Source organism: Chlorocebus sabaeus, chromosome 11, assembly GCF_047675955.1.
Source record: "Chlorocebus sabaeus isolate Y175 chromosome 11, mChlSab1.0.hap1, whole genome shotgun sequence".
Lineage (NCBI taxonomy): Eukaryota > Metazoa > Chordata > Mammalia > Primates > Cercopithecidae > Chlorocebus > Chlorocebus sabaeus.
The window spans coordinates 62103272-62126756 of record NC_132914.1 but is presented as its reverse complement, the minus strand read 5'-3'; the positions used below and the strand labels follow the sequence as shown (position 1 = coordinate 62126756).

General features: G+C 43.8%; 1 protein-coding gene across 2 annotated transcripts in view; it reads right to left on the bottom strand.

The window, feature by feature from the left end:
- RASSF3 (Ras association domain family member 3) overlaps positions 1-23485 on the bottom strand; it is an 86032-nt gene that overhangs the window by 11945 nt on the left and 50602 nt on the right. The window contains exons 1-2 of one of the 2 annotated variants that reach the window (XM_037996844.2): positions 5194-5250; positions 321-428 (exon numbers count right to left, since the gene is read on the bottom strand). In XM_037996844.2, the coding sequence (XP_037852772.1) occupies positions 321-428; positions 5194-5235 (150 nt within the window). In that variant the 5' untranslated portion in view covers positions 5236-5250. Of the gene's footprint in view, positions 1-320; positions 429-5193; positions 5251-23485 lie in introns of those variants that run through there. The other variant, XM_008003900.3, reaches the window with a different exon arrangement.

Here is a 23485-nt window from a genome sequence, read left to right as displayed (position 1 = left end):
TGAGTCACTATTCCTGTATGTTAGGCAATGACGCTAAAAATCCTTTGAGGAAGGAGGGGTGGGTCACAAAATCCTTTAAAATAAAATTATAAGTGTTTCCCTTTTTTAAGGTTAACCCAGCAACCGATTTTTGAGACAAAGTTACTTCACAATACAGATTTAAATTGAAAGCCACAGAAATATTGCATTTTCCTGTTCTGTATACCGTGACTACTACCCTTCTACAAATGTTATTCAGATATTTAGAACTATAGATTGTACTATCAATTTATATTTGTTTTTTGACAGGTGTCAACCCAAATAGTATTGTGGGTACTTACCAAGGTCATCTTCAACTTGTCTGTGACTGCTAAGTTGTATTTATGAACTTTCTCTTTGATCTCCTCTTTGCTGAGGTAACTGTGGGTTTCCTTCTCTTTCTCAACATCCTAGAAGAAAAACAAGCCATGTCACATGTGAGCAATCATAGAAAAAACTGCGGATAGGCCGGGTGCGGCGGCTCACGCCTGTAATCTCAGCACTTTGGGACGCTGAGGTGGGCGGATCACCTGAGGTTGGGAGTCTGAGACCACCCTGACCAAAATGGAGAAACCCTGTCTCTACTAAAAATATGAAATTAGCTGGGCATGGTGGCGCATGCCTGTAAACCCAGCTACTCAGGAGGCTGAGGCAGGAGAATCACTTTGATTGAGAGGCAGAGGTTGCGGTGAGCTGAGATCACGTCATTGCACTTCAGCCTGGGCAACAAGAGCAAACCTCTGTCTCAAAAATAAAAGGGGATAAGTCAGGATTTTTAAAAAATTCCACACAAGGGCTGGGCATGGTGGCACAAGCCTGCAATCCCAGGACTTTGAGAGGCCAAGGAAGGCAGAGCTTGAGCCCTGGAGATTGTGACCAGGCTGGGCAACATGAGGAAACTCTTATCTCTACAAAAAACATAAAAATTAGCTGGGCGCAGTGGTACGCACCTGTAGTCCCACCTACTTAGGAGGCTGAGGTGGGAGGATCACCTCAGCCCAGAGGTCGAGGCTGTAGTGAGCCATAATTGTGCCACTGTGCTCTAGCCTGGGTGACAGAGTGCGACTCTGTCTCAAAAAAAAAAATTACAACCCATACAAGAACCGTGTTGTTCTTGCACATCACCTTGAAACACACACACACACACACTCTCTCCCTCCCCGCCCCAACTCCCTCGATGCTTCCCTTTGTCTCTTACTTTCAAACTCTCCAGGCTCATCCACCAATTACGGTTCTCATTCTTTCAGACTACAGTCTTCCTAGGGGATATATTTTTTTTAAAAACTAATTTGTCAGCAGCTAGAAGTATCCCTGACCTGTAAACTGTACACAACTACCAGAGGGTAATTCATCTTCCAAACAAATCCCCAGGCCAAGATACAAGTAGCCAGACTTCTTCCCACCCTTCCAGTCTCACCCACTTCTCTACCTCCCCACACTCTAGAGGGAGAAATATCAGTTAAATCCTCTTCTCACTGTGAAGAATTTATCAATAATTAGCTGTCTAAAGAGTCCCACCAGTGCATGACATTATGCAGCAGCAGACATGATCACAAATGACCAAATTACAGCGTTTTGTCACCCTGACGAAGTATACCAGGCACCTAACTTGTACTGCCTTTACTTCTCCCAACGACCTAATCAAGGAGGCATTACAATGAGCTAATGCTAATTAGCACCCCTATGCTACAGATAAGGAGAGAAGATTTACAGAGGCCAAGCAGTTTGTCCAAGGACAACCCAACTAGTTGAGAGACCAAAGTTCTACTTTAATTCAGGTCTTCTAGGGTGTTCCCACTAAATCCAATCGGTGTCCCCAAGGGTCTGGTGCGGGTAAACATTTAAAAACTTACAGAAAGGCTGCATAATCAGATTCAACACAAGGAGAGGAAGAACAGTTAAAATCTAATGATTTACACCTGCAAAATAAAGCCTTTGTAAACACGCCTCTTTCTGCCAGACACATCACACCATTCTCACAGCTGGATAGTCTCCAGGCAGGCACTGGTTTCCATCTGCCCACTCGAAGCTAGTGTCGTAAATACACCAGGAGGGGCTACTACAGAACTTGCATCAATATCACGTTGAGTAAGAAAAGGCTCTTGATCCATTCAAACCTCAAGATCTTTGACTTGAGACCCTAAGAGGAGTGTGCTGACTACAGATTATCTCGGTGACTTTTCAATGTCAGCACCAACCTGGGGAAGTCTAATGGGTCAGTACACTGGGTAATACTGGATAAATACCAGCACAAGATAATGTGTTCACTCCCTAGCTTCAGGGGTAGGCTTCAAAGTCCCTTGGGAGCATCCTATTTGCCAATGTAAAACCCCAAAGTAATCTTATTTTTGGTATTAGTGTCTGGTAGGGGAAAAGCTGTGGATTAAAATATGCTTTCAAAAGCTCCAGTGACTACTTCCAAGAAAGTGTTTTGTTTTGTTTGAGACAGGTCTCACTTTATCACCCAGGCTGCTGTGCAGGGGCATAATCACAGCTCACTGCAGCCTTGACCTCCTCAGTTCAAGCGATCCTCCCAACTCAGTCTCCTGAATAGCTGGGACTACAGGCAAGCACTACTGCACCTAGCTAATTTTTTGTACAGATGAGGTCTGGCTATGTTGCCCAGGCTGCTTTTGAACTCCTGGGTTCAAGCAATCCTCCCACCTTAGTCTCCTAAAGTGCTGGGATTATAGGTATGAGTCACTGCACTGAGTCCCAAGGAAGTTTTAAACATGTATCACATCTCTGTCTTGCTCTTACCAATCCACAATTAGCTGGGCACCGGTCATAGCTGAAGAAGAAAATGAAGTAGTCTTGGATTGTACATTGTTTTAACTGTCCAAAGACTCTTCAAAGCATATACTAAAAAGTGTACAATAAAGGACCTAAAATCTCATGGATGTGGGATGGGAAGTTGTCAGGGCAAAGGGGTGTTGCAGAAAGTGCACCACACCTGCAAGACTTGGGCTCCAGTCCTGAGTCTGTCACCAGCTAACTCTGTGACTTGGGCTTCACTTCTCTGAGCCTGTTCCCTCATTTTCTACCAAACAAGGAACTAGAGTCAATCACCTCCTCTAAGGTGCTTCCTGGCCTAGGCTGACCTGATTGCAAAGATGTGGAGGCGCTTTCACAGGTGTGACCAGGCCTAGAATAATCTGATTGAAAAGATCTGGTGCTGCTTTCACAGGTATGACCACGGGCAAAAGAATTCCATGTGAGGAATCACCAAAGGCTCACCATTAAAAACACAGGAAATGGCAAAGCACATACACAGCAGCATACATACATCCTAGGGGCTTACCACCACTCACATGAGAATTCTAAGAACGAGGAGAAGGAAAAGGGGTAATGGGAGTGATTAAGAGCAAAGAACAGGGTTAAGTAAAGCTGGTTAACCCTAAATTACAGGTTTTGCTGATGCTATGGGACTTAACACCCAGCCTTAGGCCCCTTCGCACAGGCAGACCCAGAAGCTTGAGGAAAATCCAAAGAGTAAGCCAGTCTGGAAAGAGGTATTTTCCCTGGATCATCCACACATAGATAACTGAGACATCCTTATGTAACAATTATCTTTTCTTCTCAGAGATTAAAAACTAACGAAACTGGCTGGGCGTGGTGGCTCACACCTGTAATCCCAGCACTTTGGGAGGCCGAGGTAGATGGATAACCTGAGGTCAGGGGTTGGAGACCAGCCTGGCCAATGTGGTAAAACCCTGTCTCCACTAAAAATACAAAAATTAGCCAGGCGTGGTGGCAAGCACCTGTAGTCCCAGCTACTTGGGAGGCTGAGGTAAGAGAATCGCTTGAACCCGGGAGGCAGAGGTTGCAGTAAGCAGAGATCATGCCATTGCACTCCAGCCTGGAAGACAGAGCTAAACTCCATCTTTAAAAAAAAAAAAAAAAAAAAAAAAAAGGATCAACTGGAAAGGAAAGTATATCCCAGAAAAGTAGGTAAAACCCAAAGGGCCCTGATGCTGTACTTTTAAAGCCAAAAATGTAGCAATCATACACCCAAGCCTCATCATTCGGCAAATATTTGCTGAGCTTCTGCCATCTGCCAGGCACCTGCCTAAGTGTGGGGCAGTCAGGCTCAGCAGCAGACACCACGCCCGTCCTCACAGGGCTTGGTGTCTGCACAAGTGGAGTGGGGAAGGTCAAAGGACAAACTGCTTCCAAAGTGGTCACCAAACACTGTTTCTCTGGGTCTGGTAGCAAAGAAGTCATAAGCTTAGGCCTTGGAACAGAGGACGGTGGTTTCATTTAGCATCAGAGGAAGACCCTTAACTCTACAAACTTCCCAATTGTTTACCCCTTTAAAACAGACGCTCCTGTCTGCTCACAGAGCAGAATCCTCCCCCTTCCTCTGCATACACTGATTATGAATCAGAACCACAATCTCTAGGAATGCAGCTGTATGCCCAGGAAAAACGAAGAGAAGAAAATGAAACCCAGGAGGGGCACAGTAGCTCTCACAAGGGATGGGAGCAAGAAGGGTTAAAAGAGAACGGTGCAGTGGACTGGGATAGATACAACACCACGTGTCAACCCTGGCCTTTCATTGTGATGGCAGGAGAGGAAACGGCATGGGGGTCGCAGTCATCTGTGGATAATGTGTCAGTTATTGTTCTTGGCAGGCAGTGAGGGCATCATGCCACGCCTGAGAGTGTCTGCTTGGTGAGTTACAAGTCATCTTTTCATAAGTCAGTTTTGTTTTGTATTCCCCAAACCCTCCAGCAGTTTCTCAGAGGAAGAGTTCTTCCACAAAAAAATATTTCATAAATCCTAGACTCTTCTTCCCTCATTGTTTCCAGCCAGCAAGCCCTGGAGAGCTGATCTTAGGCTCGCTTCAGTTCCTGGGTGGGATTACGTCACTGTTTTTCAGCAGCGAACTTTCTCAGATGGAACACACCCAACCTCACAGGCACCCAGGAGTTCTTGCATAGCATGGCCCAGGCTCTACTCAAGAAATGCAGCCCAATCCCGCAGGCTCACAACTCAGACTTTCGAAGAATATGCCCCAACAAATCTGGGTAAAGGGTCTGAAAATTGTTTATACTCTTTTGGTTAATTTTTCTATAACTGTGAAATTATATCAAAATTAAAAACATAATAAAATGCCCAATAAACATAGTGCAATTAAGAGTGACTATTCGGGCCGGGCGCGGTGACTCATACCTGTAATCCCAACACTTTGGGAGGCCAAGGTGGGTGGATCATAAGGTCAGGAGTTCGAGACCAGCCTGGCCAACATGGTGAAACCCCATCTACAAAAATACAAAAATTAGCTGGGTGTGGTGGCGCACCTGTAATCCTAGCTACTCAGCAGGCTGTGGCAGGAGAATCACTTGAACCTGGGAGGCAGATGTTGCAGTGAGCTGAGACTGTGCCATTGCACTCCAGCCTGGACAACATAGCAAGACTCTGTCCCCACTCCTCCCTCAAAAAAATAGTGACTGTCCAAAAGAGAGTGAAAAGGTGAATGTGGCCCTATCATTTCCTCTATTTTAGCTTAGTGACAGCCTGTGGACTATGATTTAGACATACTTAGGTCTAAAATCACACAGCTCTGCCACATTCTAGCTGTGTGACCACAGGCAAGTTACTTAACCTCTCTGGGCCTCAGTTTTCTCATCACTGTAAAATGTGCAAAAGAATACCTACTTTATACAACTGTTATGAAGATATAATACAAGCCATTATTCAACAACTATTTATTGATTGCCCATTGGTGCCAAGCTCCATGCCAAGCACTCAAAGCTGTGAGAGACAGTTGTGGACCCCGCCTTTCTGCCTTTGCGTGCCTGACAGCCTAGGAAAGTTTACCTCACTCCCCACCCCAGCCCCACAAGAGGTTTTTGGGTGTTTTTTTATTTTTTTATTTTTTTTTAGTATTACAGATCTCTTTAAAAAAATAAAGATCTTTTACCAAAAACAAACAAAAAAGAGCAAACATTAATAGCACAGATGCTCTGATTGAGTGGGGGACAATATACGCACAGTGCCTGATGCCAGCGGCATGACACTCAGTTAAGTGGTACACCCTGCCACTGGGAGGTCCCACAGCTCTCACAGGTGCTCTGACACCTGGTCAGGTTTGGAGTCCAGCCTGGGTCTGCAGAGAAGAGTGAACTTCCCAGGCCAACAGGGACTTTCTCCAAGTAAGGCTAGATTCCAAAATCATGAATTCCTACTTTTCATCTCATCTCTTTTGGCAATAGGCAGTCACCTGCTGATGACCAACAGACTGGGATACCCAGTGTAATAACAGACAGAACAAGTTCTAGCCTAGGAATTGCACAGAGCAAAACATCAAGCACCTTTCACACGGAAAACAGCACATTTATCCCGTGTTGCAAGTGGAATTCAAGGCTAGCTCAAACTGAACTGAACCTAGGTCTTGACTCCTCTAGATGTCTTCTAATAAGGACATCAAATAAAGTACCATGGACCAGACCGAAAGAGAAAAACATTCTCTGGGAGAGACATTTCCACTGAATTCATGGAGGGACTTATAAGCAAACCAAAGCAGGTTCGCACTGAAGCATGGTATGAAGTAAACAAGTGATTTCCAGAGAGCACTGTGGGGGTTTCAAAGGAAATTTCAAAAGAAAATTTCAGCATGTGAAGTTAGGTGCTCCTAAACTAGATTTTAAAGTATGATTAATAGGGAAAAATACTGTTCTCAGAAGTCTTTTAGGTATACAAAGTGGAGGCCATGTGATGAATACAAAGAGAATTGTCACAGAGAGCTACAAAGCCCTAGGAGGGTCTTCCAGGTGGGGAGCATGTCTTGCTCAACCCTAGTGAAACGTATGAGAAGAGCCACCTGGGACAGTTTTGCATTTACATTTGATGTTTGTCCAGTGTTCTTTACTTTCGGCACCAAAACCTCTAAGATATTAAAGTAGGCAGAGTTATCAAGCATGGTGTCTCACGCCTATAATCCCAGCACTTTGGGAAACTGAGGCGGGAGGGTCACCTGAGCCCAGGAGTTCAAGGCCAGCCTGGACAACATAGCACACCCTGTCTCTAAAAAAAACAAACAAAGAAATAGCTGGGCATGGTGGTATGCACCTACAAAAACTTGTTTAAAATAATAAAGTAAGCAGAGGTGTTGAGGGAGCCCAGAAAGTTTTCTCAAATAATGATCAGCATTGTTGATATAATCAGGGCTATCAGGGCTATCCAGCAGTGTTTTCTGCAGTGGAGGAAATGTCCTGTAACTGTGCTGTCCATCAGAGCAGCCATGAGCAACATGTGGCTTCTGAGCCCTGGAAATGAAAACTGAATTTTAAGCTTCATCTAATTACTGTAGTAAACATATCAAATACAGACTATAATAGACAGAGATGTAAATGAAGAACGACGAAGGAAAAGATCCACAATAAAACAGTGTAAAACAAGATGTTCTAGAGCAATACTGCAGACCAGGCACAGTGGCTCATTCCTGTAATCCCAGCACTTTGGGAGGTCAAGGCAGGTGGATCCTTGGAGCCCAGGAGTTCAATACCAGCCTGCGCAACACGGGGAGACCTCGTCTCTGCTAAAATTAGAAAAATTAGCTGGGTGTGGTAGTGTGCACCTGTAGTCTCAGCTACTCGGGAGGCTGAGGCAGGAGGATCACTTGAACCCAGGAGGCAGAGGTTGCAATGAGCCAAAATCGTGCCACTGCACTCAAGCCTGGGCAAGAGCAAGACTCCGTCTTTTAAAAAAAAAAAAAAAGAGCCAGGCACAGTGGCTCACACCTGTAATCCCAGTACTTTGGGAGGCCGAGGCAGGTGGATCACCTGAGGTCGAGAGTTCAAGACCAGCCTGACCAACATGAAGAAACCCTGTCTCTACTAAAAATACAAAAAATTAGCTGGGTGTGGTGGCGCGTGCCTGTAATCCCAGCTACTCGGGAGGCTGAGGCAGGAGAATCACCTGAACTCTGGAGGCGGAGGTTAAGCCACTGCACTCCAGCCTGGGCAACAAGAGTGAAACTCTGCCTCAAAAAAAAAAAAAAAAAAAAAAATTCTACCCCTGAAGGAAAGAATCAGAACAGCTGTTTCTGGGGTGTTTGGCGCTGCTGTTCTTGTCCTTAAAAGTACAGTGTGCTGCTTGCTGCAGTGTTCTCACGGCACCAGTGTTGATAATCTGCCATGGTGCCACATCGAGAGACTCAATGCTTATCTTGGTGTATGGCCCTGGCATGCTGATTCATCCTGGCCACTCTAGGGCTGGGATTTTTTTCCCCCTGCCAGATGACAGGATTTTTTTTTTTTTTTTTTTTTTTAATGGCAGGATACAGGGTGGGGCTCTATTTCCACTTATGTGAGGATTCAGGAGTTCATCTTGCCTGAATTCAGCTTGTAAGCAGGCAACTTTTTTAGTGCAGCTACATAAGATGTTCACTTTGTTCATGTTTCCAACAGCAAGGAAAAGGTTAGAGAGGGACTTAACAGCCTCTCCCCATCCCCCAATCCTCCTTGTAGCACTAGATGCATCACTGTCATCTCAGGGCAGGAAAAAAAAAGTGAAAAAACAGAGGGCAACTGGAATGAACAAGGGCAGTGCACACAACACTGCAGAACAGCAGGGGGCCATGCTCCCCAAAGAGTGTTCCATGGAACACCAATCCTCCAAAATGTGCTGTGGACAGAAAAGGCCCTCCTGTTCTTCCTCCTCCTTCACTCCTCTTAGAGATTCCTAGTGTTCCTTAGAATGTTCAAGGCTCTAAGAAATCCTGCAGTTAAGAAACCAGGCCGGGCACCGTGGCTCATGCCTGTAATCCTAGCACTTTGGGAGGCCGAGATGGGAGGATCGCTTGAGCCCAGGAGTTCGACACCAACCTGGGCAACATTGCAAAACCCCCATCTCTATTTAAAATTTAAAAAATTAAAAAATAAACCAGTTAAAGGACACAACAAGAAAACCTTAAGAAACTTTTAATGTTATGAATGTGACATTCCTTAACTATGAGCAAATGAGTACATTATAAAGGAACAAATATTTCTTTTTTCTTATTATTCATTGAAGTGAGCAGATTCTATTCATTAGAGGATTATCAGCACACACAATCCCCATCTGTTGAACTTGAAATTTTAAACAACCTCTTTCTTGGTCCTTAAGGTTACTTGTTAAGCAAGAAGCCGGGGGGGGTGGGGGGGGGGGCAGGGGGTGGGGGGGGTGGGGGGAGTCTAGGTGGGTATTTTAGACAACTTCTAACACATGGTCTACAAAAATAAAATGAAGCAGCAACCTTATAAGGCTGGAGTACTATACTAGCCTTCCTTAATTACACTTGTATGGAAGAAAAACAAGAGAGCAAGAGTGCACACAGAAAACCAAAGCATACCATCCGCTGCTGCTATACTCCAACTTTACTTCTCACTACATCCTGCCCTACCAGTCAGTGCAAGCTAAGAGCACCACTTGCACCGCACCCTGCTCCTCACCTGGTGATCCTCTGCGTTCAAGGCCCACCCCACCCAGGAAGCCATCCTAACCACAACAGCCCTCAGTTACCTCCCTGTCCTCAGAACCCCCATGCTACCCTCATCAGTTCAGGTTTAGGATCCACAACACCTTCTACACCTTGTTGCTTCCTGTGCATACTTTTGTTTCCCAAATACACAACAATGCTTTTACACTTTCGTTTGCTTGAGACAGGGTCTTACTCTGTTGCCCAGGCTGAAGTGCGGTGGGGCCACATCAGCTCACTGCAACCTCTGCCTCCCAGGCTCAAGCAATCCTCCTACCTTGGCCTCCCAAAGTTTTGGGATTACAGGCATAAGCCACTGTGCCTGGCTGTTTTTTTTTTTTTTTTTTTTTCATCTTTCACTCCCAGAATACTATACTGGAACTACCTCAGTGCTGGATATAGAAGAGGGCTCCATTCCTGTTCAGCTGATTCTAATCTGGTCATAGAGCTCACTATTGCAAGACTGCATTTGCAAGCCGCTCTCTTTCGTACATCTTATCAATTGGCATGAAGCTTTTTGCTCTCTTCTCAAAACTGAATGAATCTATAGAGGCATACAAAAGGCCTTTATAATGCCAGATACAAAGTTTGATGTACTTCTGTTATCCATGTGCATCATCAAAGAACAAGAATCCTTCAAAGCATGCCCCCTAAATACTCTCGCACACCCGGGGGCAGCAAAAGCAGGAACAGGCCCAGCATGTTAATAAGATTAATTGCAGTTGTGATACACATTAAAAGAGCTTCATCTGGGCCTTCCATGACCTCACTTTTTAAACCCCCTGGTTACCAGCCCTCCATACCCTATATGGTTGTACTTTTAAAACCGGGTAGTGTGCCAACAGTCAAACAGCCACTCATTTGTTTGGAGCCAGAAAACAAACTTGGAGGTGGACCAGTCTCCTCTGAGTGCCCCAGCATGAGGTCCCAATCTCAAGGCATACCAGATTACACTCAGAAATCCCAATTTGACGTGTTTTCAAAGAGAATCAATTAAGATGCTGTTCATTTCTGAAAGGTGATATATTTCACAACTGGTTTAATTTTCTTCAAACTCTAGGTGAGCTATGTAAGAAAGGAAAGATTATTAGAGGCCTCTGAGCCACGCACATCCAAATCCACTAATCAGCTTTGACAATTAGAAAAGGAATGTGGCTGCACGGGAGTCAGCACTCCTGCTGCAGCCGTCCTCTCGGAGATCTCTGTGGGCTCCGTCTCAATGGAAAAAGCAGTGGATTCTTAGGTTTTCAAAGACAGGCGTGTCCTCATGGGACTCAGTTTTCCCTGGTTATTAAAAGAGGCCACTGGACTACAGTCCTTTTCAACAGTAAGTTTTCAAATATTAATACCATCTACAACACTATCCCAAACAATAAATACAAAGTAAGTTCACTGGATAGTAAGAAAATTAACTGAAAACATTAATAGAAGAGGATCGCCAAGAAGCCAGGAGGGAAGTGAGACTGACAAGGTAATTCCGAGTGGTAACACAAGCACCACCCAAATTCAAGATTACATATAACACCTCACTGTTCAAGGTGTCACCCAGCAGCCATACATCTCCTTCAGCTAACAGCAATTAAAAGCCATAGTCCACTCATTCAGGTTAACTGGGTTTAAAAAACCAGCTTTTATTAAGGTCAAAGTTTGGAGGTCAAGTCTCAAAACTGCCATATCCTTTATGGAACTTTCGAACCTCAGTGATAAGGACAGTTTCCGGAGAAAGGAAATGAACAGACTCATTTGGAGGCGAGCCAGACAGGAAGCACGAAGCAATGAATGCTGCAGCAACCGAGGAGGAGGCAGGTGGAGCCCATCTGGGAAACTCAGCCGGCTCCACCAGCAGCAGGAATCTGAACATCAAGGGCAGAGGCTTGCAAACAAATGGAGTAGCCACTCTGCCAGATGAAACCTAATTTGAAGGGAGAAGAAAGTCTGAAGAAAATTAGACATTTCTGTAGACCAGGCTAGCCACAGTGGCTCATACCTGTAATCCCAGCACTTTGGAAGGCGGAGGCAGGAGGATTGCTTGAGCCCAGGAGTTTGAGATCAGCCTGGGCAACATAGCAAGAGCCTCCCCACCGTCTGAACAAAACATAAAAATATTAGTCAGGAGTGGTGGTTGTGCACCTGTGGTTCCAGCTACTTGGGAAGCTGAGGTGGGAGGACTGCCTGAGCCCAGAAGGTAGAGGATACAGTGAGCATGACTCAGCCTGGGCAACAGAGCAAGATCCTATCTCTCAAAAATAAATAATAGGCCGGGTTCGATAGCTCACGCCTGTAATCCCAGCACTTTGGGAGGCCGAGGTGGGTGGATCATCTGAGATCAGGAGTTCAAAGACCAGCCTGGCCAACATGGTGAAACCCCATCTCTACTAAAAATACAATAAATAGCTGGGCAAGGTAGCACGGGCCTGTAATCCCAGCTACACAGAAGGCTGAGGCAGCAGGATCACCCCAGGAGGTGGGGGTTGCAGTGAGCTGAGATCGTGCCACTGCACTTCAGCCCGGGCGACAGAGCGAGACTCCGTCTCAAAATAAATAAATAAATAAAATAACAAAATAAAATAACTAAAAGAACATATATGGATTGTTTGTAATACAAATGATGAATGCTTGAGGTGATGAATACCCCATTTACTCTGATATGATTATTACACATTATATGCCTGTATCAAAAAATCTTATGTACCCCATAACTATATACACCTATGTACCCACAAAAGTTAAAAATTTTTAAATAAATAAAAGTAGACAAATGTAAAAGTCTGAAGAGGGCCACAGGGGGTTAAACTGTTTTACATCACTCTTGTTCCCATTAATTCCATCCACTCTCTTGTCCTGTATTCTCCTTCCGCCCTACAGGCCTCTTAAGATGGCTCTTTGATAAGTCTGTTCACAGTCCTTAAAAGGCATGGCTGAAATCCCAAGTATACAAGTATTTGTTCTGCCTCAGGCAATACATGATGAAGAGCGAAGAAAGATTACCCCCTGCTGCCATCAATTCAGGACATTGGTAGAGGCACAGTATGGGCCCATGGAGAACACCTACACATCCAGCTCTACCTGAGCAGCAATTTCCTTCAGAAGCGCAGCTCTAAGTTTTGGTTTTATCTGAGGAATCACCTTCCTCCTCTTGCCAAGGAAGTAAAAAGTCCTCTGGAGTTATTAAATGATAAGTCAGAGCAATTCAAATAAAAGTTAGGTGATTAGCACCTCAAAGAACCTCACAAGAGCAATTTCCAGAGGTACTCTTTGCTGCAGAAATCCTCTCCGTCCTCCTGCTTGGTTGCAGATAGGGTGTGAAACACTTACATCATCAAAAGAATGCCAGGAACACAGGTTGGTCAGAGTCAGAAGGCTCAGAGTGAGTAAGGAGTGAACACGCACAGAAGACCACAAGAGGTGAGGCCAGAGAAGCAGATCCTCCTGCAGGGAGAAAGCCGAGGGTCTGGTGTCCCTGGCCCACTTCACTGAATCCTGCTGGGGTGACCCAGGACCAGCCCCCATCAGTCTTTGAGGGTTCAGGTGCTGCATGAAACAAATACTTGAAGAGGGAAAAAGGTTTTTCTCAGCGACACCTCCCCTTTCCTGCCTCCCTTTCTTTCCTGGTCCCTCATCCGAAACCAGACAGGGCAGGATTAGCCAACCCAAATTCTTGGGATGGGGCAGAGGCAGAATCCCCAGCAAAGAGGTGGCAGCAGCTCCCCTTAGGGAATTGTATCATCACCCATTCCAGACACCATGCCACACCCTTCACAACTTGCCTCTGAATTCTTACAATAACCCTGGAATTGGGTAATACTATCATCCCTATTTTGCAAATAGGAAATAGAGGCTTAGGGAGATTTATTTTGCCTGAGGACACAAAGTTAATGCAGGGGCTAGGTGAGGTTCCTACCCAGGTCTGTCTGATTCAAAGCCAATGAAGGCCTGCAAGTGAAAGAAAGGAGGAAAGCCCTGTGGAGAAGACACCCAAAGCATGCTGAGACCCTAACGCTGGCCCACTGCAGGTTTCGGACGACTTAGCCATTTTGATACAGAAGGTCAATATGGATTTCGGAGGGCGGGGTTATAGCACAACTGGCAACTTAGTAAGGAATCGGTAATGTGGCCAGGGCCACTGACAATTTAAAAAGAAAACTACATGTGCAGCACTCCAGAAATGACGAAACACCTTCATCTCCTAAGGACCATACAAGTGCTGCTAACGTGAAGCCTACAGAGGAGTTTTTTAATGAAAAGACCCCCTCTCTTTAATGAAAAGAGAGAGAGAGAAACCGCATCCAGTATGAGAAATAGTTTCTGCCTGACTGGTGAGATTTAGAATGGGCCCCCCCACTTTGTTTCTCTTTCCATACAAAAATTTCAACATCTTTACAAAATTTTCAAAAACTTCTCCTCAGACTGTACATCTATGTTAATCAGAAAAAAAAGAGTAAAATCTAGGAGGGGGAAAGGCTTTCATGTGTAAAAAATAAAATAACCTCGGAAATAAAAATAAAAACAATGCAATTCAGCCCTTGGCCAGCATAACTGAACACCACTTTGATGTGCCGCTCATGGGGCGGTCACCCCCAAATAAATAGCTTTAGACACAGAACAAAGGCACCAACACCACAAGGCTGTCCGACCTCCTTAATGCAGACACCAACTGCACATACAGAGATGACATGTGGAAGCTGCTAGATAGAGCGAACCTGAGCTCCCTCAGGTAAAGATATGCAGTTGTAATCTGTGAAATAAAAAAGCTTCTCTATCCATTAAAAACAAAAACAAGCTGACCGATGTATAAATAAAAGCTACCCTCCATCTGCTCTGGAAAGCAGATTGCCAGCAATTTTTTTTTTTTTTTTTTTAAATTTACAGCAATTTACATTTTCTTTGTTGCACAGAAGTGTTGCTTGTATAACCTGAGGGTTCACACGTGCTCCAGCTCCTTTTCCTCCTTGGTGGCGTGCACAGGAAGCCGGAGGCCAGGAGGAAGGGGCCTCCAGCTCCACCTTTCCTCAGCACTGGGGTCAGTGGCCCAGCCGCCTCCCAACCCCGGCCGTGGTCTGCTGCTTGCAAAGGGACGGGTCAAGGAGAGCAGCAGTCCAGCTACCAAAGCTGGACTGGAAACCTGCTAAAGGCTGAAGTGAAGCAGAGAAAAGAAAAAAGAGAAACTGAATTTAACATAATGAACGCATTAGCATTACAAGTCTAGGACTTCACAGCTGTACTTCACTCAAAACTAAAGATTTAGGCAGGAAACCAGTGGCAGACACCGTAAGAGAAGAGTCAACACAGTCTTAAACACAGGATATGCCCTGCCTAGAGCCACATCCTTATCTCCATGTGTGGCAGGGGGAACTGTTTCATCCAGAACATCTAAGGGAAAAACGAAGACAAGGACTACATCAAATTTCACACATTCTGGGCCAATCTCTTACACAATAATGTGAAGGTTTCGCCTTTTTCACCCTTTCATCTAAGTCACCAATTTCTTCCTCTAGGAACTTGTTTATATAGAGTCCTCTAACATGCATAACAAAACAGAACACTTAAGCACCTAAAGAATGTCCCAGAGAAGAAATGAGAATGTTTAGAATGGAAAGCCATTTGCTCCTCGAGGTTAAACAGGACACATAGTTCAATGCTCTACTTCAAAATCAATCCCAAGTGTAACCCAACTTTTTCTAGGGTGTGTGTAATATATAAAAGTCTTTCAATTTAGAACTTGACTTCCTTAGGAACAATTTTTTTTCCTTCTAAAAAATCAAAGTTAAACAGTCAACATCCAAGTCCCACCCTGCTGAGAGCTAATCACCATGTTTTCTGAGGCGCCAACGCAGGGTGATTAAAAAGAACGAACAAGGCTGGACATGGTGGCTCACACCTGTAATCCCAGCATTTTCGAAGCCCAAGGCAGGCAGATGGCTTTGAGCTCAGGAGGTGTGAGACCAGCCTAGGCAACTGGTGAAAACCTGTCTCTACGAAAAATACAAAAACTAGCCAGATGTGATGGCACGTGCCTATAGTCCCAGCTACTCGGAGGCTGAGGCGGGAGAATCGATTGAGCCTGTGAAGTGGAGGCTACAGTGAATGGAGATTGTGCCACACTCCACCCCAGCCTGGGCAAGACAGTGAGACCCTGCCTCAGTTTAAAAAAAAAAAAAAAAAAAAAGGATTGGTAAGGTTTGATAGAGGAAAGTGCCCCAGGCTGGCTGAGTAATATTTACATTGCTGATTCTGAGTGCCAAGTACTGGTTCCGGTCATTCAACAGTTACACCTTATGTAACCCTCCCAGGAATCCCAAGGGTAGAAATTTTAACCCCATGGTATAGATGCAGAAACCAAAGCTAAGAGCACAGAAGCAGAATGTGGTGAACACAAGGCCTGGCCAAGCCCATAACCATGCTCTTTGTACTCAGACCAAAGGCCTCTAGAGCCCAGGAGAAAAACCTGTTGCCAGCTATCTGTGTGACCTTGGGAAAGTACATCTTTCCAGGTGTCACTTTCTTACCTCTTAATACGGAAGGAAAACAGGCTCAGTGAATCTGGAAGGAGGGAGTGAGCATGCATGCATAGCCAGTCCCACCCTCTGTCCTCTCTTGAGGGCAACATTATGCTGCACAGCCCTGGAGATGAGCCTCAGGAAGGCCACTTGCCCACAGAGATAAGCCATGTTCTGCACAGCAGCTCTGACCCTGATCAGCATAAAGGTAAATCTTGGTCTCCAACAATTGAAGACTGGCTGAATTGAAGACCACCTTACTCCTGTCTTTCTTCTTAACTGATTCCAGGACACAGGCAGGGAACGAAGATGAAATTTGGTCCTCTTTGAATACCTGTAAAATGGGAAAATTTCTAAGACAGAACTTCTATTCATTTAGAATAGGAGTGACGACCCTCCTTCCCACAAGGGACTTGTAATAGAAAATAGGTCAGGCGCAGTGGCTCACACCTGTAATCCTAGTACTTTGGGAGGCTGAGGCGGGAGAATCGCTTGAACCCGGGAAGGGGAGGCTGCAGTGAGCCAAGATGGCACCACTGCACTCCAGCCTCGGCGACAGGGCGAGTCTCTGTCACAAAAAAAAAAAAAAGAAAAAAGAAAACACACACACACATTCCAAGTAACCAAAACACAATTTCAGAAAATTAATAAATGGAAACTGTTAACTAGGTACACCTACTTTCACAAAATAAATGTGTTTCCCTTGCAGCAGAGAAACCATATTTTTGAAAGTACAGATATTGTTTTTAAAACAAAAACACACCTTAGAAATTCCTAACGCAGAGAAAAACTCTGCTAACGGCTGGTAACCTTCTCCACACCCCCCCATTTCCCAAAGACTTGCCCCCAGCCCAGCTGAGCCTCCGTATCTGACTCCCCTACCCAGTAATCAGCTTCTACCACACCCTGCACCGGTCAACACTCCTGAGCCACTATGGATCTCAATTACTTTTGCTTCCACTTTCTTGCTTTTTTGTCCCCACTTCTCGATTTTCATGTGAAATGACAAATCTCTTTGCAGACACCGCCAACAAAAAATATTCTTCTTTCTTTCTGCTTAGTAAATGAACCAATTTTGGCATTCAATAAATATTTGTTCAGCACCTAAATACTGTGCAAATAGTTGTGTGAGGCACTGGAATACAACAGTGTTCTCTCCTTCAGAGCACAGGTTCTGTCCTTCAGAGCCTAGGTGGGACACGGACAGTGGCGGGATAAAGAAGGGAGCACTGCAAGGAACACCTTGGGAAGGTTCCCTGTAGGAGGAAGTATCTAAGCTGGAAACTGCTTTGTAAAGTATTCTGTTAGAAAGTAAAGCCATTCTTAGCTTTACCTTTTAACACCCATCAAAGGTGTTATCCAGAAAGATAACAAAGTTACACCAGAATAAGAAGTCACCTAATGGAAGTCTTTGGAAAACCAGAGTATACAGCTCAAATCTGCTAATTTTAGACAAACAGAAAATACTTCAGTGAGCATGGTACTAAAGGGTATTTTTAGAGTCTGTTTCAGTTAACCACTCTGAACTCCTCAATTCAAAAAAAAAAAAAGCAAGCAAAAGAAAGAAAACTATTTCAAATCTATAGCAAGTAAAAAATTATCTTCCTTCTTCATGCCTAATTTCTTTCATCCTACAACAGAAAATAAACAATCAGCATTCCATAGCTAATTCCATTCTATGCCTAACCACCTTATTTACTTAGTACTTGGGGAAGAAAGTTGACTACAGCTGTTACTTCTCATTGCTTATCTTGAGAAAACACTGAACAATGTAAAGCACATATGAGCAATAGGCAATAAATTAAGCACAAAAAAGCATGGCTCCATAAAAAAGTGATCATTTAACATAACTTTTTCTTTTCGTTACTTTCTAAATCTCAGTCTCACTAAGCCTCAGTTTCTTGTCAGCAAAATGAACATAAAAATACCTGCCCTTTGAGGGCCCTTGTTCAGAGTAACCGAGATAACACACATAGAACACTTCACTGTATCTGGCTGGTTACCATCATCATTACTATTACTACTACTATCGATGAAGGGCAGGCAAACTCCCAAATTGGGGCTTCACCCACAAAGATTCTTGACTGCACTGCGGAAAGAGTTGAAGAGTGAGCCTGCGGTAGAAGGAAACTGCTTTACTGACGCGGCAGTGTCACAGCTCTGTGACTGCTCCAGAACAGCAGCTCAAGGGCAGTTCTGCAGTCATATTTATGCCCACTTTTAATTACATGCAAATTAAGGGGCAGGTTAATAAGAAACTTCTAGAAAAAAGGTGGTAACTTCCAGGTTGTTGCCATAGAAAGGGGTGGTAATTTCCAGGTGTTGCCATGGCAATAGTAAACCGATATGGCACTGGTGGGCATGACATGGAGAGGTGCTTTCACCTCTTCCCTGTTTCAGCCAGTCTTTAATCTGGTCTGGAGTCAAGTTCCACCTCCTACCTCACTAATAGTATTTATTATCAAACTTGGTGTTTAATAATAAGTTAAAAATCTAACAGTAAAAATTAATGTGTATCAATTAAGCAATCTGACTGGAGACTTTCAAAATCAATATTAAAAGTGAATAAACCTGACTGGTGCCAAATGAATCATTTAAGTTTAGCATCTACATTATGCTAGACACACATACTAATCCATTTTGTCACATGAACCTTGCAAAACAATAACAATTATTTCACAAAAGAGAAAATGGAAATGGAGAGACTAATGTGCCCACATTTTAAACAACTGGTTGCAAGAGGCACTGAGATTCTAACCCAGATCCACGCAACTCCTAGAACCTTCCACTACCTTGTCTTTCTGATTTTAGACAATGATTTAGCCCACAAAATACTATGACCAACAGAGAACATCATACCTTTTCATCCTGGACCTCTGACTTTTTAGAGGTGGAGGGGTACGATTCTAATATTTTTCAACAGAGACCTACTATTTAAATGACTTACTAAGCACTGTTAAACTGAAGTACAAATACTATATAGAGAACTGAAATAATTAGTAATAGCCTTCAATAGTTTTATAAGTATAATTTTTAATACCAATAATAGGATCCACATTCCTTAAACTAAAGAGCAAGGCTAACAGCCACAGACCAATAATGCTTGTGCTGAGGCAACCAGAGATGACCCCCCAAAATCAGAGCTGTCTTCTGTAACTACGGAGTAATTTGTGATTTGACTTCATTTTTGTTTTTTGGAAAGTGCCTGTGCTTGGACTTACACATTTAAATTTAATTTAATTTTTTAAACAACAAAAGCCAGGCAGTGGGGGAAGGGTTGAGACTGGGAAAGAATTTCCCTTTTTACTTTCTGAGCCCTGAAACTGATTTTATTTTTCGTAACTGAGAGATTGCTTCTGTAAGTACACAATAACATGATGTTGAAACAGAAACTATGAGACTTAAGGAGAACTGGTTGACTTAAAACATATACCAGGGCCAGGCATGGTGGCTCATGCCTGTAATCCTAGCACTTTGGGAGGTCGAGATGGGCGGATCACCTGAGGTCGGGAGTTTGAGACCAGCCTGACCAACATGGAGAAACCCCATCTCTACTAAAAATACAAAATTAGCCGGGCATGGTGGCGCATGCCTGTAATCCCAGCTACTTGGGAGGCTGAGGCAGGAGAATCGCTTGAACCCAGGAAGCAGAGGTTGCAGTGAGACAAGATCGTGCCACTGCACTCCAGCCTAGGCAACAAGAGTCTCAAAAAAAAAACAAAAAACAAAAAAACAAAAAAAACCATATACCAGTTTCTTCTTCCATTGTTAAAAGTAGGCTAACAACAGATCATTAGAGAGGAAATCGGATGATTACTGACCTTCTTGAGATGAAAGAGTACACGAGAAACTAATTACTGAACAGTTCGACAAATGGCCTGAGTAGATACTGCTGTACACAGGACATTGTATAATATTTTGTAAAGGCTATTGTTTTTGGAAGTATTTATGGTAAGCTTTCTTCAAAATTATTAGGGTAACTACTTCTGAAATGCAGCATTTTTTTTAAAGCTTTGTTATTTCTATTACGATTTTTCATGGTGAAATTTTGGTACTGAGATGGGCATTCTCTGTACCTTGATAGTACCACTCCAAAGGCAGAGAACCATGATTGACAACAGTCAAGTTGTGGATGAAATGACCAAGAACAAAGAATTAAGTATGTAAATCCCAGCTTCACAGGAACTCATCTCATATTGCTTTTCTGACTAAAATTGCTGTTTATCAGGTCTCTGAATGTTAATGTCTGACTAATTAAGTCATTGCCCAAATTAGGTTTCCCTTTGCCCCATCAATGATCTCTCGCATATACTGGCATGCTGCCATATAAAGTAAAAATCTGGAGATAGTTTATATTTTATATATAGGTTTATGTATTGTTGAGGATGCTTTTGTTGTGTTCTTTTGGACATAATAAAGAATTCTCTGTTGAAGAAAAAAAAAAAAAGCTACAGAGCGAGACTCCATCTCAAAAATAATAATAATAACAATTGCAGGTGTAAACCACATAGAATAAGCTTGCATCCCTGATATGTATATTTTCCCAAACTCAAATTTAGTCACTAACCTAGATATGGTCAGAGTTTGGGAAATCATTATATTCTTCTTTTTTTGTTTTCCCCATCAATCAGCATGTACCACACCTTTACTAGATTTCTCACCCTTTTCCCCCTTATCCAAGTACATTTTAAGGAATCTGACCATGCTTTGAGAATGAGAATTATCCCTTTAGCCTATTGATCCACTAGATAGTAACACAAGAAGGCCTTTGTTAGGTATGCATCTGAGGTTCCTGCCTTAAAAATCTATTCCTCCAAAATGGCCTAAGGGAATGAAAGGATGAGGGGGAGAGAGAAATCAACATTATGTGTGTGCTCTAAATTTGGCACTTACATAATTATTAATACATAATTACTGCTTCTGACACTGAGCACTTTTTCCAAGAACGTGGCCCTTCTAGTTTCTATTTAAAGCTCTGAGTTTCATAACAAAAGGCACAATACATTATATGTGTTAATAGCTAAAATTTATTGAATGCTTAGCATTATTCTAAGCACTCTTCAAGTATATCCGAAGACATCTTCCCCCAACTCCCCTTACACACACACACTCTTTCCCCATCAAACCTGAAGCCTTGTTGCTAGAGCCCTCACTCCCAGCCAGGTAAGATCAAGAATCTACCTTCTTCCACAGACACCGTACCCCAGAAACAACCAGGGAGTCCCATTTCAGCACGGGATGGGGTCTGGCCCCCAGCAGCAGCTTAAAGACACATTTCACACAGAAACAAGATGCAGCTGCAATCACTCATTATTCCCAATATTCCTTCTCAACAAACACACACACACAGACAATGGAAGCTTTATTTGCTTCTTGGCATTGACCACTAATCTAACATATATCTAGGTATCTATCTTGTTTTTGTTTCTTTATTTGAGACAGGGTCTCACTCTGTCACCCAGGCTGGAGTGCAATGGTGCAATCACAGCTCACAGCAGCCTCAACTTCCCAGGCTCAAATGATCCTCCCACCTCAGCCTCATGAGTAGCTGGGACTACAGGCAAGCGCCACCATGCCTGGCTAATTTTTGTATTATTATTATTTTTTTTGTTGGCAGACATGGGGTTTCACTATGTTGCCCAGGCTGATCTCCAATTCCTAGACTCAAGAAATCCACCTGCCTCCGCCTCCCAAAGTGCCAGGATTACAAGTGTGAGCCACCACACCTAGCATTTATCTTATTACCTACTTTCCCCACAAGAATCTGAGCACCACAAAGGCAGGGATTTTTTTTCTCTCTCTCTCCATTTTTGTCTCCAGTATCTGCAGCAAAGCTTGGCACACAGCTGGTGCTTAATACACTTGTTTTAAAAAGAAGACAACGGAGACTGGGCACAGTGGCTCATGCCTGTAATTTCAGCACTTTGGGAGGCCGAGGTGGGCAGATCACTTGAGGTCAAGAGTGTGAGACCAGCCTGGCCAACAGGGTGAAGCCCCATCTCTACTAAAAACATAAAAATTAGCCAGGCATGGTGTGGGCACCTGTAATCCCAGCTACTCAGCAGGGCTGAGGCAGGAAAATTGCTTGAACCCAGGAGATGGAGGTTGCAGTAGGCCGAGATCAAGCCACTGCACTCCAGCCTGAGCTACACGTAAGACCCTGTCTCAAAAAAAAAAAAAAAAAAAAAACAAGAAAAAGAAAAAGAGAGATGGGGTCTTGTTATATTACCCAGGTTGTACTCAAACACCTGGGTTCAAATGATCCTTCCATCCCAGCCTCCCAGGCAGCTAGCTAGGACTTCAATACACATTTTTGAATGAAAGGAACAAACAGGGTTGTGTGGGCATCACATCCATAGAAAGAATCCCCTGCACCCCTTTTTTTTAGAGACAGGGCCTCACTTTGTTGCCCAAGCTGGAGTGCAGTGGCAATCAAAGCTTACAGCCACCTCAAATTCCTAGGCTCAAGCGATCCTCCCATCTCGGCCTCCTAAACAGCTAGGACTACAGGCCACACTGTGCCCAGCTAGTTTTTTAATTTTTTGTAGACACAGCCTGGTCTCAAACTTTTGGGCTCAAGTGATCCTCCTGCCTTAGCCTCCCAAAGTGCTAGGATTACAGGCATCAGCCACCATGCCTAGGCCAAGAACCTGCTATGTACCAGGTACATCAGATCATTGTATCTAAGCATTGTTATTACCACTTACATACAAGCAAGCCAAGTTTAACTTACTCATGGCTATGGCTACCATTCGACTGAGGCCAGGATCTGAACCCAATGCCTCCGGCACTAGGGCTCTTTCCTTCCACAAAACACCTTCTGACGTGTCAAGCCTCAGTTTGGAAACACACCCTGAGAGCACACATTCACAAGAAAGGGGTGTTCTATTATACTAATGGGAACCACTGAGCTCAAGTCTCACAGACTCAGAGGAAAGCACGTGTGCTCCAGTGGGAAGATGGGAAGTTGATGGGGAGAGAGGGCCATGTGACTCCCCACCAAATCCTCCAAATTCAAGGGATCACAAGAGGAGGCAGGAAAGGACTACTAAGCGTGAGACAAAAGTCAGCAGAACAAAGCTTGCTTCTGACTCAAAGCAAAACCAATAGTCATCCTGAAAGAAATGTTTTTTCAAAAGCTCCTCCATTTTTTCCAATTTCCAAGTCTTCTGCATTAAGTATACATTATTTTAGCCATTGGGAAAAAATATGTTAAAAAGAAATGTCCCTGCTTTTACAGGGAAAAAGCAAATGATAGTCACTACCTTTAAAAAAAAAAAAAAAAAAAAAAAGATTTTGTGGCCTTCTCCTTAAAGGCCAAGAAATTAGAATTATGTCAAAGTATTAATCTTCCTTACGAAACACAAAGCTGTATTTGTCCCTCATAGCACCAAGCCAGGTACAAGCAGCAGCTTTCTCATAATACTGGGCAATACAGACTTCTGAGTGTACACACCCTTACATACAATGAGACAGCTCTTTCAAGATGCCTTTAGACGGCCGGGCG